This window comes from Bactrocera dorsalis, unplaced genomic scaffold, assembly GCF_023373825.1.
Source record: "Bactrocera dorsalis isolate Fly_Bdor unplaced genomic scaffold, ASM2337382v1 BdCtg040, whole genome shotgun sequence".
Lineage (NCBI taxonomy): Eukaryota > Metazoa > Arthropoda > Insecta > Diptera > Tephritidae > Bactrocera > Bactrocera dorsalis.
Window position 1 is genome coordinate 83,945 of NW_026038091.1, and position 16,056 is coordinate 100,000.

At 41.5% G+C, this 16,056-nt stretch overlaps 2 protein-coding genes across 2 annotated transcripts; one reads left to right on the forward strand and one right to left on the reverse strand.

The window, feature by feature from the left end:
* Positions 1-1,097: 1,097 nt before the first annotated feature.
* On the forward strand, positions 1,098-2,875 carry LOC105228071 (uncharacterized). The gene is made up of 5 exons (XM_011207682.2): positions 1,098-1,368; positions 1,468-1,801; positions 1,885-1,961; positions 2,037-2,457; positions 2,528-2,875. Exons 1-5 carry the CDS (start codon positions 1,142-1,144, stop codon positions 2,783-2,785), a joined length of 1,317 nt encoding a protein of 438 aa, XP_011205984.2. The 5' UTR covers positions 1,098-1,141; the 3' UTR covers positions 2,786-2,875.
* Positions 2,876-4,704: 1,829 nt separating this feature from the next.
* Positions 4,705-16,056, reverse strand: LOC105228075 (low-density lipoprotein receptor-related protein 1; the record flags this gene model as incomplete). The annotated part of the gene is given in 16 exon segments (XM_049461472.1): positions 4,705-6,537; positions 6,593-6,719; positions 6,855-7,025; positions 7,092-7,279; positions 7,363-7,496; positions 7,582-7,850; positions 7,924-8,491; positions 8,590-8,757; positions 8,824-9,220; positions 9,283-9,548; positions 9,640-9,980; positions 10,042-10,245; positions 10,308-10,694; positions 10,756-15,530; positions 15,612-15,883; positions 15,941-16,056. Coding segments are annotated over 16 exon segments (8,539 nt in total), but the record flags the coding sequence as incomplete, so codon positions are not given.

The window sequence follows — 16,056 nt, forward strand, 5'->3', positions numbered from 1 at the left end:
CTTACTTACAATAAGAACTCAAGAGATATTTGAGGGGTCAATTCAAGGAAAGACAAGAAAAAAAGTTAGCATCGGTTGCACTGAATCTATAATGCCCTTCACAAATATAAATAAAAGGTTCCTTAGAAGAGCTTGATTCCGATTGTTCAGTTACAGGTATATATGTTATAGTGATCCCTTCTGAACAATTTCTTTGCAGTTTGCATCACTACCTTAGGTAATAACCCACGCCGAATTTCGTGAAGATATCTCGTCAAATAAAGAAGTTACTATACAAGCACTTCATTCCGATTGTTCAGTTTATATGACAGCTTTATGCTATAGTGGTCCGATATCGGCCGTTCCGACAAATGAGCAGCTTCTTATTGAGAAAAAGACGGTGCGAAATTTCAAATCGATATCTCTAAAATTTGGTGCTTCAGATCGTATATATATAGGATCTGCAACGTTTACTTCCGGGAATTACAAACAGCTTAATATACCCCGTTCAGGGTATCATAATAAAAGGAACATGCACACACATGCACAAATGTTGAGTTAAACAAACAAGGTTTGCAACTTATCAGCTAAACACCAGAGTACACGTGTATTACTAATGTCCGTTCTTATATACATATGTACATATATATGAATATATATATCGAATATAATCAGGGGAACCCCCTCGATTTGGTGTGCGTGCTCTGTAATCGCATTTGAGTACTTTTTCATATCGTCACCTGAAATGCATAATAACGTATCATCAAAAAATTCGAAATTGAGTGTCTTATTGATTACGCTTCACTACTTCAAATTTCATACATAATATTACATATGTTCAACATTTTCAGGTTCTGCGGTCAGATATAAACCAGTTTTAACCAATATTAAAATTTTGTTTCACTCGTGTTCCATTTTATTTCGTGTTTCATTCATGCCACCTTAAAGTTCCGAAAATGTTGTTACGTTATTTTGCATTTCAGGTGACGATATGTACTTACATACAAGTACAAGTATATGCATGGGATTCGCGCATTTCTGTTCAACAATTACAAGATACGCACATACACATATATAATATTTTCCTACGTTTACGGGTAAGCATACGAGTATGTATAACATTTAATTTCAGTTATAGATTATCAGCGAAGTGGTGAGGCCAATGATGTCGCACATCACTCTCATATATTTACTCGCGATCGCGACCGGATGTGAAGTCATATCTGCATGTCAACTGGATATTCTAAGTCCTGCTCCATTATTTGCGCAAAATTTTGGTTCAAAAAAAATTATTTTCAAAGCACAAGCATCTGCGATACATCTAGATATCGGAGAATCGGTTACCGCGTACTGCAGTTCGGGATTAGTTTATAAGAAACGTGATGAGCGGTAAGTTAGTACCAGCGATAGCGCCATACAAGCGCACCCACAGATGTGTAAAGTAAGATCCTGCTGTCACTAATTTAATGCATTATCTATTATCAACAGATATAGTTACAATAATAAAATTGACCAGGTTTTGTCCTCAAACACCGCAGAATTCAATTGCGACGAGAATAACCAAATTGGCATAAAAGGAATTCTCAGCGCATTTAGTACACAAATGACTATTCTATGCGGATCTAAAACGAACTATGATCTTTATGAAAGTAAAACATTATTGCCGAATTGCGAGAATTACATGACTTACGCTGTCGGTGCACCGATCCAGACGGTAGCAAGTGACATCAAAGCGGGTATCTGTTATGATCTCGATTACCTTAAATTGAAATTTGTCAGTTTCGTGGCACAATCGAATGGCGAGGCCATCGTCTTAGACGAGGTACGTGACGAATATATTAACCTGCTATTTAATTCCCCTCTTAACGTTGTCTTAACATCAAATTTCATGTTTAATTTCGCTAGAAGAATAACCTAAATGAACTTTCCATAGACTTAGGTCAAAAGGTCCGCAGCCTTCAAACGTATTTTCCATTTATGAGGTGAGTACTCACACACTTAGTATCTGTGGCTTTCTATAACCGATTTGAACTTCAATTCAAATATGTATATGGCAGTCAGGACACTTTTAATGCGGCCCGAGATAAGCTGCGCAAATCACAAACTCTTTTCGATGCCTTCGAATTCGATTTTACCAGTTTATTGCAAGACGAACCGCTAAAGAGTCAACTGGAAAGTCACGCATACATTTTCAACACCATCTGGTGGCGCCAACTGCGTCAACATAACTGGCGCCACTTCCTCGATGCCTTGAAAGAACGCACACGCTCCGTAAAATATCTCGTACATATGGGCACTTACGGCAATATGACAATACCTCCGGCTCGGGGAAATTGCGAACAAGAAATTGTGGCCGTACACACAGATAGCATAGCAATCTCAGCGCCTGCGTATATTTGGGCCTATTTGAAATCTCCGTTTTCTGCAGATGAGGAAAAAAATGACGATATTGTGGTCATTGCGCACAATTCACCTTATGTACGAAAAAAATTAAGAAATCTAACGAAATGTCATTGATTAATATACTATGTCTTTTCGATTTTAACAGGTGACGAATCCAACGCACGATGAGTTCTGTGAGTTGGACGTATGTGACGAAATTGAATGGTTGAAAAATAGCACATTCGGGAATCTGCGACGTCTACCAACACTGGGCTACATGTTCTGCTGCCGTCCTGAGGATGTGGCCCTCATCATTGATTACTTTCCCATACAGGAAGATAAAAGTAAAATTACGAAGTCTGGAGAAGTAGAACAAACTAATGCAAACAAAACAGTGGAACTATCGTCTAGCCAACCAAACTAAAGACACATTCCTTAATAATATAATATATTGGTATATGTAATATGTAAATCAGAAAATTTATAAAATATACGCTCTTTATTTGACTTTGAACTTTACGTTTATGCTGTCTAACATTGCTGCGGAGGGGCTGGATATAGATAACAGCCCACAGCCAACTTCACTAGGGAAAACACAAAACTTTGATATGGAAGGTTTTGGACAGCGGGATCCTCTAATCCTATCGTTTAAGGCAAATAGCGATTTAGTTTGCTGTCTTAGCTGTCTCACCGTGGTCTACCAATACGAAATGCTGAACTTTAGTCAGGTTGTCATCCAAGCGATCTCTGATTTCCCTTACAAAAAATAAAATTTAATCACCGAAAGATATTGCTCTTTTTTCTACGTTTCCGAGAATGTAATATAGAGTAGTAAATTTCTATTTCAATACTGGCACCATCTACTCATGATGCTAAGTATTTATCGAACCGCCCTCTTTTATCGTAAAATATTCGAATAACGTTATCACCCATGCATATACTTACATATACTACATATATTATTATAGATCTCGATGGCTTGACAATTTTCTGCTTCTGGAATTTATCATTCGATATCTCAATTTAAGCTACGTTTATTGTTTATTGACGTTAGCTCGGCTCACAACGATTATTTTTAGTACTCCGATTACCCTTTCTTTACACATTCTTTGTTTTACGGCAAAGCAAAGGCTTGCTGACATTGCACAATTCCCTATATACCAAACATACTAACAGTTATCAAACCTACATACTATATAACGGGGTTTGCAACAAGAGCGCTACAAAAATAAATAAAACAAAAACGGTTTGGGATAACAATGAAATTCTTTATTCCTGTGAAAGAACATTCGATGCCATTATGTACGGAGCTCGATTCTTTTGCATGGCCACTACGGACACGCTTGCAGAAGTCCAGTCGCTGAACCCAATTTTCGACGGTTTTCAAGCATAAATCGGCCGATACTACTGCAATTTCACGTTTGATATTCCTGCGAAGTTCATTAGTCGTAGCTGGCTTGATGGCATTAATCATAGACTTGACGTAGCCCCACAGTTAATAGTCTAATGGCGTCAAATCGCACGTCCAAGGCGGGCCATTTCATGAGATAACACCTGCACCAAACTTAGTTCTCAATAAATCGATTGTGACATTCGCTGTGTGGCTTGTGGCGCCGTCCTGTTGGAACCACATATTGTCCAAGTTCATATCATCCAATTCGGACCAAAATTTTCGATTATCATTGAGCGGTAGCGACTCCCATTTCACATTTTTAATAAAATCAAGTGTACGTGAACGTAGCGCTCTTAAAGTTGAGGCCACGCTCTCCGAATTTTGGTAGTAAATTTTAATAATTCCGACTCGTTGTTCGATCGTATATCTTTCAATGATAAAACACGGTGTCATTTGCTGCCCCTATCGGTCTATTTTTGTAGCGTCGTTAAAAAACGCTTTAAGTGCGTGCTGAAATTAATTTAAACCCTTCTTAACATCGCTGTTGGGATACACGCAGTACTAGTTGGAAAGTAGTTGTACTAGTACTAGTTGGCAAGTAGTTGTAACTAGTACCAGTTAGAAAGTAGTTGTAACTAGTTGATTTCAAAACTTACTCATCCGCAATCGCACTGGCCGAAATTGCTGGCTGGTGAATCTAATAGTGATCAGATTAGCATTGATTGCACAAGTCAAACGAACTATGATCTCTATACGTTGTATGTAAGATAATGAACTGATAAGGTAAGGTATATTGGAATTTAAGTTACACCTCGAACGAAATACAAATACAAGCCGGGACCATTTGCGCGCAACTGAAGCTTTTGCCTATGGAATCGATTATACCAGTTGTGAACTAAAGTTTCAAAAATTGTTGGGCTATCAAATACAAAAACAATAAACTGAGCATATTTGGGAAATTCGAAAACTTTTATTTCGCTTTTTTAATTTACAAAAGGAGAACATGTGTATGTATACATGTATGTATGTTTGTTTCTTAGTGCACTTTCATTAGTTTTTAGAACGCCATTGTTTTACTTAATTTACAGCAACTAAATATATAAACGTATATATGTGTGTGTGTTGCATTATGTTACAATTGGCCGCAAATACGGTGCAACAGTGAACTCACCAGTCACTAGTTAGTGCTGATGTACCAGTTACCACCGGTGCAACATACTGCGCTCCTGCCGCACTGGCGGATTGCCTACTCAAAAATCAAGCATCCATATATACATACATACATACATATGCATGCATGTGAGCATTTATAGCTTAGTACATAGTAATGTGTGCATATTTGTAAATTCAAACTTAAAACTATTGAAGAATCTCACGATTTCATTTAAATGCAAGCATTTGTTCGTTTCTTAACCGGTAAATATGTTGTATATTATATATGTATGTATATTAGTACCTATTTAAAGTCTTTAAACATATTCGTTATCGATTCTAGTCTACGACGAAGTAAACAGTCATTTGTATTAAAATAAAAATTAAACTTACAGGTAATGGCATATACAAGTCTTCATTCATTTTTGGGGTTATTTACAATAAAATGCTTTTTTTTTTTGGAATATTCCAGGTATGTGGCTACTTAAAGACCTCTTACTCAGTTGTATATAAATGCACCAATTGTACAAACATACGTATATGTATATATTATATACTTAAAGAGCTTCTTTGAGAATGTAGCTAGCTGTACGAAATTTAAAAGACTAGTTTATTAATGAAGCTTCAACGAAAATCGCGCATCAGGCATGGCACTATTACTTGTATTAATTGAGCACACCCGTTGAGATTGCTACATATGTACCTATGTACGTTGCAGTTATATCCTTTTTTTGCTAAACGATTTCAATTTTCTGTGAAGAATTAAACATTTTAACGCTTTGGTGCATAAAATATGAAATATAAAAACAAAAATAAATAAATAAATAAGAAAGCAAATGCACATAAGGCAAATAGAAAGACATTTCACAGTTATTCGTTACATAAATATCGATTATTTAGCTACCACGTCATTGGCTTAACTACGGCGTTCGTTTTTCAACGAAGAACTAAAGCGTAAAATACAAAATATACAATTTCAGACACCCACATTGTCCTGTCTTAGTTATTAACTACATACATACAAATAAATGCCTGGCGTTGATATGCTATTTTTAAGCTCGACTAACACCAGCCTAATTCGTTATTTACTATTTACATTACATTTGCTTCAATATGCACTGCACACTGTGACTGATTGTACAATGATTCTGCTAATTTAATCCTATAATTTGTTATTGACATTTTTACGCTAAAACTCCACCACTGTATTAAACCGATTAATCACGCTAATTGAGAAAATGGCATTTTACACATGAAAAACTAATAAATACAAAAAAATCTTTACGCTATCAGTCCTTTACATGTATGTTTGTATAAATAGCAGTGTGTTCGTAAATGTGCTATTCAAAATGGCTGCTTGCGAAGGTTCTTGGTGCTACATAGCATTTAGCTTTTGTTCTTAAGCTTTTCCTACTTTCCTAACCCCTACGATTGTGGCAATCGCCAGTTTAACACACTTCGTTCGTGGTTAATCATCAAAGAATGTCTGGTGTGCTTGTGTCGTCGTGTGAGTGCTGCAGCAAGCCCTTGCGCTCATCCGGGGCCGTACTCAAAACATTCTCAACCACCGCCGCCGGCTCGACAATTGCATCCGCGTACATGGATTCATACACAGGATTCGCAAAATTACCCTGAAAAGAATAAGTATTGAAAGCAAAGTGACTTATTTTCATTGTTTAATGCTACCTTGTCGTCTTCGTGTACGAAGGCTGGCGCCTCATCTGCATCGCCTCTGTACATGGGATTCGTCAGCATTATTTCCACGTTATCGGTGAGACGTGCATGTGAAAATGGCTGTGATATGCGATGCTTCCTGCAATTGTTTAATAATACATAAATTACATATTAATACTATAATAATAAATAATATATATAATAACTAATATTTAGTTATATAATATTTACTTAAAATAAGATAATTTTGGTGGTATTTGTTGTAAACACTTACTTTAGGAAATATATCGCTCCCCCGAAGAGCGTTAGTAGTAATATGGCGACAGACAGCACTACCGCTAATATCGATAGCACATTCGCTGTGTGTTCCTGCCCTTGCTGCCGCTCGATATTCACATTGTCCGCACTTTCGGCCAAGCATGGCGTGATTTTACCGCTCGAACAACTGCAAAGCACGAAATAAATGCGTAAATCAATAGTTGAAATCAGTTTAACGCTGCTGTTAACTTACAGGCATTCATTAATTGAGCTGCCGGTGCGGCAAACGCCACAGCTGCTGACGCATTTCGGTGGCGTGTTGCAGTCATCACCCTCCCACTCACCAATGCAACTACAATGTGGCACAGTATACGCATCCAAATGACAAACACCGCTATTCCTGCAATAGCCAATGCAGGGATTCTCCTCGGCCACCAGCCGCTGCAATAGTAAACACAATTAGATCTGCTTTGTAGGTACAAACACACATATGTATCTATGTATATGTGGAAGAACGGGCTTACCTCACAAAACTCGCCATTCCATTGATCGGTGCAGTTGCACATGGCCATGCCTTTGATAACGTGACATGTACCGCTATTCTGGCATATGATGCCAGTGCAGGGATTACGTGATGGCAATTCAGATTCATCACAAACTATGTTAAATGAAATTACAAAAGTTGTGATATTTTGTCATTTAATATGGCAACTTAAGAAGTGCCGCAAACGAGCTTTACTTACAGTGTGGTGGTATTGCAGTTTTGCACAAATCGGTTTCGCAGCGCTCGCCTTCAAAGCGCTCACCGCAGCTACACATCAAGCGCTGATCGCGTTCGGTGCATACGCCCCCGTTCAAGCAGTATGTCTGACAAGAGTCGGATTCACATTGTTCGCCATAGTAGCCGACTGCGCATTGGCATTGTGGGCCGCCTTTGGTGCCAATGCTGCAAACACCCTGATTCTTACAAAAACCATCACAAACATTCACCTCGCAACGCTTGCCAGTGAAACTATTGGTAGAAATTAGTAAGACAGCATATATTAGTAATGTTTGATTTATAGGCATTGCGCATGTGCACTCACCCATCCGGACATTCGCACTGTGTAGTGCCAGTCAGAGTTTCACGACAGATGCCACCATTGGCGCAGGTCAAATTCACGCAATGCTCACACTGTTCGCCGACATACAATTCCGGGCAGGTGCATTTCATACCTTCGTCAGTGATTAGGCACGAACCGCCATTGTGACAGCGACTCTGGCATTCCGGTACCGAAGTCTCACAACGCGGGCCGGACCAGCCAGGAGTGCAGCTACATTTCAATGGTGGTGGCTCGGACGAGCCGGGCAGCTGCGGTGCCACCGTGCACAGGCCATAGTTTAAACAGTAGCCGGAACAACGAGAGTGCTCGCACAGCTCACCCTCGAATTGTGGCTGACAGATGCATTTCGGCACATGATCAATCACTTTGCAAGTACCGAGATTACACTTTAGCGGACAATAATCGGGGACCTCACTGTGTGCCTTACACTCATCGTCCACCATTATCAGATCGTTGGGACATTTGCAGGCGAAGCCATTGCGTGCCTCTGAGGAAAGTATGCAGAGCGCACGCTTCATTTTGCATGGTTCTTTCGCACAAGGATTTGTGACTGAAATTTTATGAAAAGTGAAGGTTAAACAATGACAAAGATGTAAATTGTATGCTGTCGCAATATACGAATGTGTGTGTGTATTAGATAGTACTTACTGTTGCGATTTTGTTTTAGTGGATGCAATATACCAATATCTGATGAGCGATATCCTTTTAGCAAATATGTACCGTTGTCCACTCCAAATTTGTTCATTTTAATAATGCTTTGATCATACAACTTGATATACAGATAGTCCTCAAAGACATCAATTTTCTGTGGCTTTTCTGTTAAAATATTTATGACGAAAATGTGCACAAAGTGTAACCCTTCGTAGTTATGTATGTACGTACCTTTATTCGAAAATCGGCGCACTACATTTCGATCTTTGCCATTCAATCTGCATGTCTCGATGGTGCCTTTGCGGTAATCAGCCCAATACAAGCGGCCGGTAGGATAGTCAATCGACAAACTAATGGGCCAGCCAACATCGCGTTCGACCAAACTCTTTTTGTTGGTACCATCAAGTGATGCCACCAAAATACCATTTTCCAGTGTGGACCATATCATAATACGCGACTCCGGCTCAAGTACAATATCGGTGGGATTCATGCCGGTCGACGCCAATGAGACGTATTTCTTACCATCGATATCCGTAGCAATAATTTGATTATGTCGTGAATCTATTATATAAACCATTTGAGTAATCCAATCAACCGCTAGTGACTTGGGATCATTCAGATCAGGTATCTGCGTAGAAAGAAACGTTAAATATTAATTTCTGTACCATTTTACGTAGTGTTAAGGCTCACATTAAAAGCCGTCAACTCCTTCAGATCTCTGCGCATGCGCGTACCCGTTTCAGCGTGCGGAGTTGCTATTTTCATGGTATGCACTTTGCCATGATGCGAGTCAATCCAGAAGAGCAGTGTATCTTTCGTTCGGATAAGTATGTCGAAAACATCAATTTTTAAGCTATCTGTCTGGAAGAAACCCACCACAGTGGTGCCCTCTTGTTTTGCAGGCAAAATGAAACGGAACTCTTGTTCAGAGGCGAGTAATAGTATTTGTTCAGGACCTTCAACAATTACAACAAAAAAAATAGTTTATATTAGTTTTAAATAAACGTAAAATATTATTGCCCTAAATAAGGAGCTTAATGAACATACCTGAAGCCAAGCAAGTGTCGTTTTTCTTGGATCCTTTCTGATAACCCTCCGTGCACTTGCAATTGTAGTGGCCGGCTTTTTTCTCAATACAGATCTGTGAGCATGTTCCAAAACCACAAACCGGTGGCTGGCAATTCATCTCATCGGAACCATCTATACAGTTATATTGGCCATCGCAGCGGAACGCTTTCGATATGCAATCATCATTCTCGCACTGGAATTGATCGTGCCTACACTTCGGTAGCGCAGCGCAAACCTCATCTGACTCGTCCTCAGAATTTACGCAGTCATTCACACCGTCACATAGCGCCGATTTGCGTATACATTTCAAGTTTGAGCACCTGTAAATGCATACAAAAAAAGATGCGAATTGCCATTGTAGACTTTCTTTCTAGCACTTACTTGAAAGCATTGGCGTGACAATGCTCGTGCGCACAGGTGGCGATGCTTTCATCACTACCGTCAGTACAATCGTCCCAGCCATCACACTTCCATCTTGACATTATGCACTTGCCGTTGGCACATGTGAAATAATTGGCTGGACAAGTGCAATTCACCTCGTCCGAACCGTCCGGGCAATCGTCATCACCATCACACTGATATTGTCTAAGGTATGAAAAATATAAGTTATTAGCAAAACGTTTGGTTAAAACAGCAGAGGCACCTACTTATTTATGCAAGTATTAAATGCGGCACATTTGAACTGGTTCGCCTTGCATGTAATGTTGCAGTTGATCTCATCGCTGCTGTCATCGCAATGGATCTCACCGTCGCAGCGATAGTCGTGCTTTATGCACTTTCCGGTGCCGCAACGGAATTCACTTTCGGAGCAGTTGCGCATTTGACAGTTCAACTCATCGCTGCCGTCGCCACAGTCGTTCTCATAATCGCAGCGCCAACGTCCAGGTATGCATTTCGAGTTATTGCACTTGAAGTAGGTGGGATCGCAGCTCTCTTTCGACGAATGGCAGGTCGGTGGTTCATCTTCGCCATTCGGACAGTCGTTTTCGCCGTCACAACGCCAAGCCATCGGTATGCATCGACCAGAATTACATCTGAAAAGCAAAATTTATACAAATGTCAAGTACTCGAGTTTGCCGGTATGCTTAGACTCACTGAAAATCGCTTGGCTCACATGTAACCAAGTCACAACCTTCCTCGTCCGATTTGTCCGCACAATCGGTGTCTCCATCGCATACCCACACGTATGGCACACAACGATTATTACCACACTGAAACTGTTCTTTATTGCAGACGAGCGGTGTACAACCAGTCTCGTCCTCTCCATTCGGGCAGTCGTTAACACCATCGCATTTCTTTCCATTGGATATACAGAATGCGCTCGTGTTCGTCGACGCCTCGCATTTCATGTAATTCTCGAAGCAAGTGAATTTCTCACAATTACGCTCATCCGAACCATCACCACAGTTATTGACGTTATCACAAATAGCTGAAGGGTAAATGCATTTCTTATTGTCGCATTGGTACTGTCCTGGATCGCAGTGGAATGCCGGGCAAGTGACTGGTTCATCGCTGCCATCGCCACAGTCATCTTGCGTGTCGCACTTCCAGTAGAAAGGAATGCACTTATATGTGTTCGCACATTCAAAGTGAGCCGCTGTACAATTGGCGTGACATGATTTACCATCTTCGCCCAATACGAAATTGTTCGGACAGGCGCACTTGTAGTGCGGCGCTTCCGGCGATAGCAAACACAGTGTAGCGCAACCTGCTGTTAGGCAAGGATTGGGTGTTGACGGCTGCTGCTGTCTGTATGGATGGTAGACTCGTAAATCCATTGGCCGATGAATGATAGTCACAAGCGTAGAGCAATTTTGGCCGTTATACTTGTTGCAATATTCAATTGACTTGGTCTCCCAATCGGACCAGTATATTTTATCCTCCCACACAGCGATGGCGAAAATGTGGTGCAAGTTTAATTGTGGATTAATACTGCGCGCTAGCAATAGACGTACATTTTTACCATCTAAGTCGGATACAGAAATGGTGTCTTCACGCGCATCTCCCCAAAAAAGTTCATTCGTTTCAAAGGAAATGGTGAGCGCATTCGGCCAACCCAAGTTCTCTCTTATTATCATACGCGGGTTAGATCCGTCCATACCGGCTTTGCCAATGTGTGGATTATCACCCCAATCTGACCAGAATATGTGACGATTGAAGGGATCCAATGCGACACCTCGTGGTTCACGTAAATTTTCATTGATTAGTACACGACGATATTTACCATCTAATTTTGAGACTTCAATCGTGTCTAAACCTTTGTCGCACCAATACAAATTCTTACCGACCCAATCTACGGCCAAGCCATCTGGATTCTTCACCATCGCTTGGTGTAACGTGCTTGTTTTGTTTTCAGCAGGACAATATCGCTTTATCATGCCCACTGTTGACGTCACATCCGACCAATAAAGACACTTCGTCTCCCAATCGAAGTCCAAGGCAACCACATTAGACAACTGGTGAATGAGTATGGAGCCATTACCGCGCATGTCCACTTGGCGAATATAGTAGCGATTAGCAAAAATGAACTTCACGGTCTCGTTGCTTGTGGCTTTACATGTGTTGTGGTCGACCAATTCATAGCCCTTGCCGCACAAACACTTGTAAGAGCCGTATGTGTTTATACAGATCTGCGAGCAAGGATGTTGCTCAGCACACTCATCTATATCGTCACATAAATGTTGATTGGAAGCAAGTAGCTTGTAACCGGGGTTGCATTGACATTCAAAACCAATAACCTTATCCACACATTTGTGTTCGCATAGATCGGGAATAGCACATTCGTCTACATTGCAGAGTTCCTCATCTGTGAAATCGGCACAATCGTTTCGCCCGTCACACAGTAAATCTGTGGAAATGCAGGCGCCATTACTACAACGGAAGTCATCGGGTCCTTGACACAAGTTATGTGAGTGGGCGCAAAGCTGTGCATCTTCGTCGGAGCCATCCGCACAGTCGGGTTTTGTATCGCATGTAAGATTTTTGGAAATACATTGCAAGTCGTGGCACTGGAACTCTGTGCCATTATCACAGATTTGCGCTTGCAGGAACGGTTCGCAATTGTCATATTCATCATCTCCGTCAGGACAATCGTGGTCCCCATCACAAACATATTGACGCTCCAAACACATGCCATTGGAACAGAGAAAAGACGGTGGCAAGCAATCGATTTCCTGTGGTACCGATCCGGCTGCACAATGCTTACCCTCATCTTCGCTACCTGGTGCTGGGCAATCATGTTCACCATCGCATACCCATTTCTGTGGTATACAACGTCCAGACGATTTGCATTGGAAGAAATGTGGTCGACAAGCTCTATTCGGACACTGTGCACCCTCGTCTGAACCATCCTCACAATCCGGTTTGCCATCGCACTGCCAACTACTTGGTATACATGTATTGCCACAATGGAACTCATTCTTACGGCACTGCGTCTTGCAACCAATCTCATCGGCACTTAACCCGCCCTTGACATCTTTGCAGTCGTTTTCACCATCACAACGCCATTTCTCATTTATGCACAATCCATTAGGACATTGAAACTGTCCAGGTCCACAGGCCGCCTTGTGCACATTTTCGCAATTCATTTCGTCACTACCGTCCGGACAGTCATTGTCGCCATCACATCGCCAAGAAGGCATGAAGCAAGCCGTTGAGTTAGCACAGTGCTGAAATAGCACGTCCCCACTGGGACATTCTCGCGGCGGACAGTGTTTCTCATCGCTAAAATCCTTACAGTCGCGCACATTATCACAAACGAACCGCATGGAGATGCACTCGCCACTATTGCAACGGAACTTATCGGGTTCACACTTACAAACCAGCTCCGACTCATCTGAGCCATCACCACATTGTTGTATGCCGTCACATGTTTGATTCTGCGGTATACAGCGATGATTATTGCACATAAAGAAACGTGCTGGACACTCTCTTATTATACAGTAACTGCGGCGCTCGTCTGAACCATCGAGACAATGTGTAATATTGTCGCACGTCAACTCTAAGGGAATACATTCGCCCGACAAACATATGAATTGATTCTTATCACAGTTCCTATTTGGCAAAAGTAAACAGCGGCGTCCATCCGGTGCCAAAGTGCCTCTTGAGCACTGACAGCTGGCCGTTCCATTCTTACTTAGTATGCACACATCTTCGCATCCACCGTTCAATATTTTGCACTGATTCGAGTCGCAATTGATAGTGGTGTTTTGCACTGCGATAATTCCCATCGGTCGATCGATATTCTCTCTCAAGAAGACCACATCCGCGCCTGAGTACTTGCTTGCGCGTACAACGGCATGTAGCACCCAATCTGTCCAGAAGAGCAAGTCGCCATAAACGGCCATTGAAAAGGCATGCTTTGGTGTGGAATGTGCCAGCACTGTACGATGCGTACCATCGTAGTTCGCACGCTCGATTTTATCAAGACGTGCATCGGCCCAGTACAATTTATGCTCATCAAAATCTAGCGTAAGCGCATTCGGCATTTTTACGTCCGTACGTATTATGGACTCGATACCATAACCGGTAACGTATGCGCGCTGAATGGAAGGGGTCTCTTCGTTCCAATTCGTCCAATAAATCATGCCCATGCAAGGTTCTACTGCAATACCACGTGGTTTGTCATTAGAATTCAACATCAATATTCGTTTCACAAACTGAGTATTGTTATCGGCATTCTCACTAACATGGTCCAGCTCCAAACTACGTATAGACGCGTCATTATTCGAGGTCCAGAAGAGCATCTTGTTCACGATGTCGTAAGTGAGCCCTTCGACGCGTCCTTGATGGCTTACCAATACCTGATTTCTACTGCCATTGAATTGTACCGAATTAATTGTGCTCATCTGTACATCCGAGTAGAATATGACGCTGTTCTCGTAATCGTAACTTAAAGCTATAACATTTCTCATAAATGTTGTGTTATGCACCGCATGAATTGGCCCATTTTTGTTGGTATGATCTGTCATATGTATACTCTCGATGGTGCTGCGATACGAAAATAGTAAAAAGTTATCATATGGCTCACAGGAAGAACCATCCGCTGCTACTCGGCTGTGAGAGCAAGCACATATGGCGCTAGTGCCGTTGAATAGACACAATTGCTCGCAACCGCCATTGTTTTCTGCGCACATGTTTGTACCTTTCTGCACACGCCGGGAGAAAATCTTTAAATCTTTTAGTGCATTTCCCTCCGATTTGAGTATATCCTTAAAATCAGATAAATTCGACAGCGGAGCCACTTTTATGCTGCCCTTATTGTTGTTATTGTCTGCCCAGTACAGGTAGTCGTCTATTTTAGCTAGCGCCACGGGATTGTCAAGACTGTGATTGAGTAGTGGCGTCTTCAGGTTGCCATCATAATCCACCTTCATGATGCTATTCGAACCACTGTCGCACCAATATACTTTGGTGGCGTCAATGTCCAAAATAAGATTGCTAACTGTGCCAGTTTGATTAACCAGTATAAATGATTGGCTGCCATCTAGCCCCGTCCGACCAATAATACCGCTACCCACATAGAATAATAAGCCCTGAACAGGATCAACAGCTAATGCCGTCGGTGTTTCCACACTGGAGACAACCACATGGCGGTGGGAGCCGTCAAGCCGAGCAACCTCAATTAGATTTCGCTTCATATCGCTCCAGTAAATATTTCCAGCCACCCAGTCCACAGCGATTCCGCCTAACCAATCTTGCTGCTTAGGGTCAGTGGTGTCGATGGCAGGTAGTAGATCAAATCGCTGTGTACCATCGCGTTTTATACGCGAGATCGTACCACGTTCACTATCCCCCCAATATAAATAGTCCTTATCCACATCGTAGTCAATATAAGTGGCCAGAGAAATTCGGGAAATCGGTCCTAAGGCCTGAAAACGAAATCAAGTTGGAGAAGAATTTTTGTACACATTATGTTTTTAAGTATCGAGAGTGGGTAATTGTTTACTCACTGGTTTCTCTTCAAGCTGTGTGTCTGGTGTGCTGGGATCGTAAAGTTCGATGCCTTTGAGTTCGTGATTTGAATAGAATATGAATTCAGATTTGCCAACACAGCGGCTAGTATTTGTATTGAGTACATCATAACCGATAGAACATCGACAAACATGTTCTGTAGATGATATAGCCAAGCAAAGATGTTCGCAACCACCACGTTGTGGGCCTGCACAGGTATTCGTGCCGGTTTGTGCCTCCGAGTAAAACATCTTCAGAGATTGAATACTTTCTGCAATACAAAAGCAAATGTATAAATCAGAAGTTGAATGCAAAATTGTGGACTCACTTGTGTTTGTGCGCACACTGGTCATGTTTTGACAAGAGTCCTTTCCACAACTCATTATAGCACTTTGTATGTTTTCCGGAAAATATATGGAGCCATTATAAACCGTCACAGAGCTT

Excerpts from the sequence above, each read along its gene's own strand:
- LOC105228071 (XM_011207682.2), top strand. The coding sequence starts at position 1,142 with ATGATGTCGCACATCACTCTCATATATTTACTCGCGATCGCGACCGGA. Across the intron at positions 1,802-1,884 it reads AGGCCATCGTCTTAGACGAG|AAGAATAACCTAAATGAACT; the intron begins GTACGTGACGAA and ends TAATTTCGCTAG. Across the intron at positions 2,458-2,527 it reads TTGCGCACAATTCACCTTAT|GTGACGAATCCAACGCACGA; the intron begins GTACGAAAAAAA and ends CGATTTTAACAG.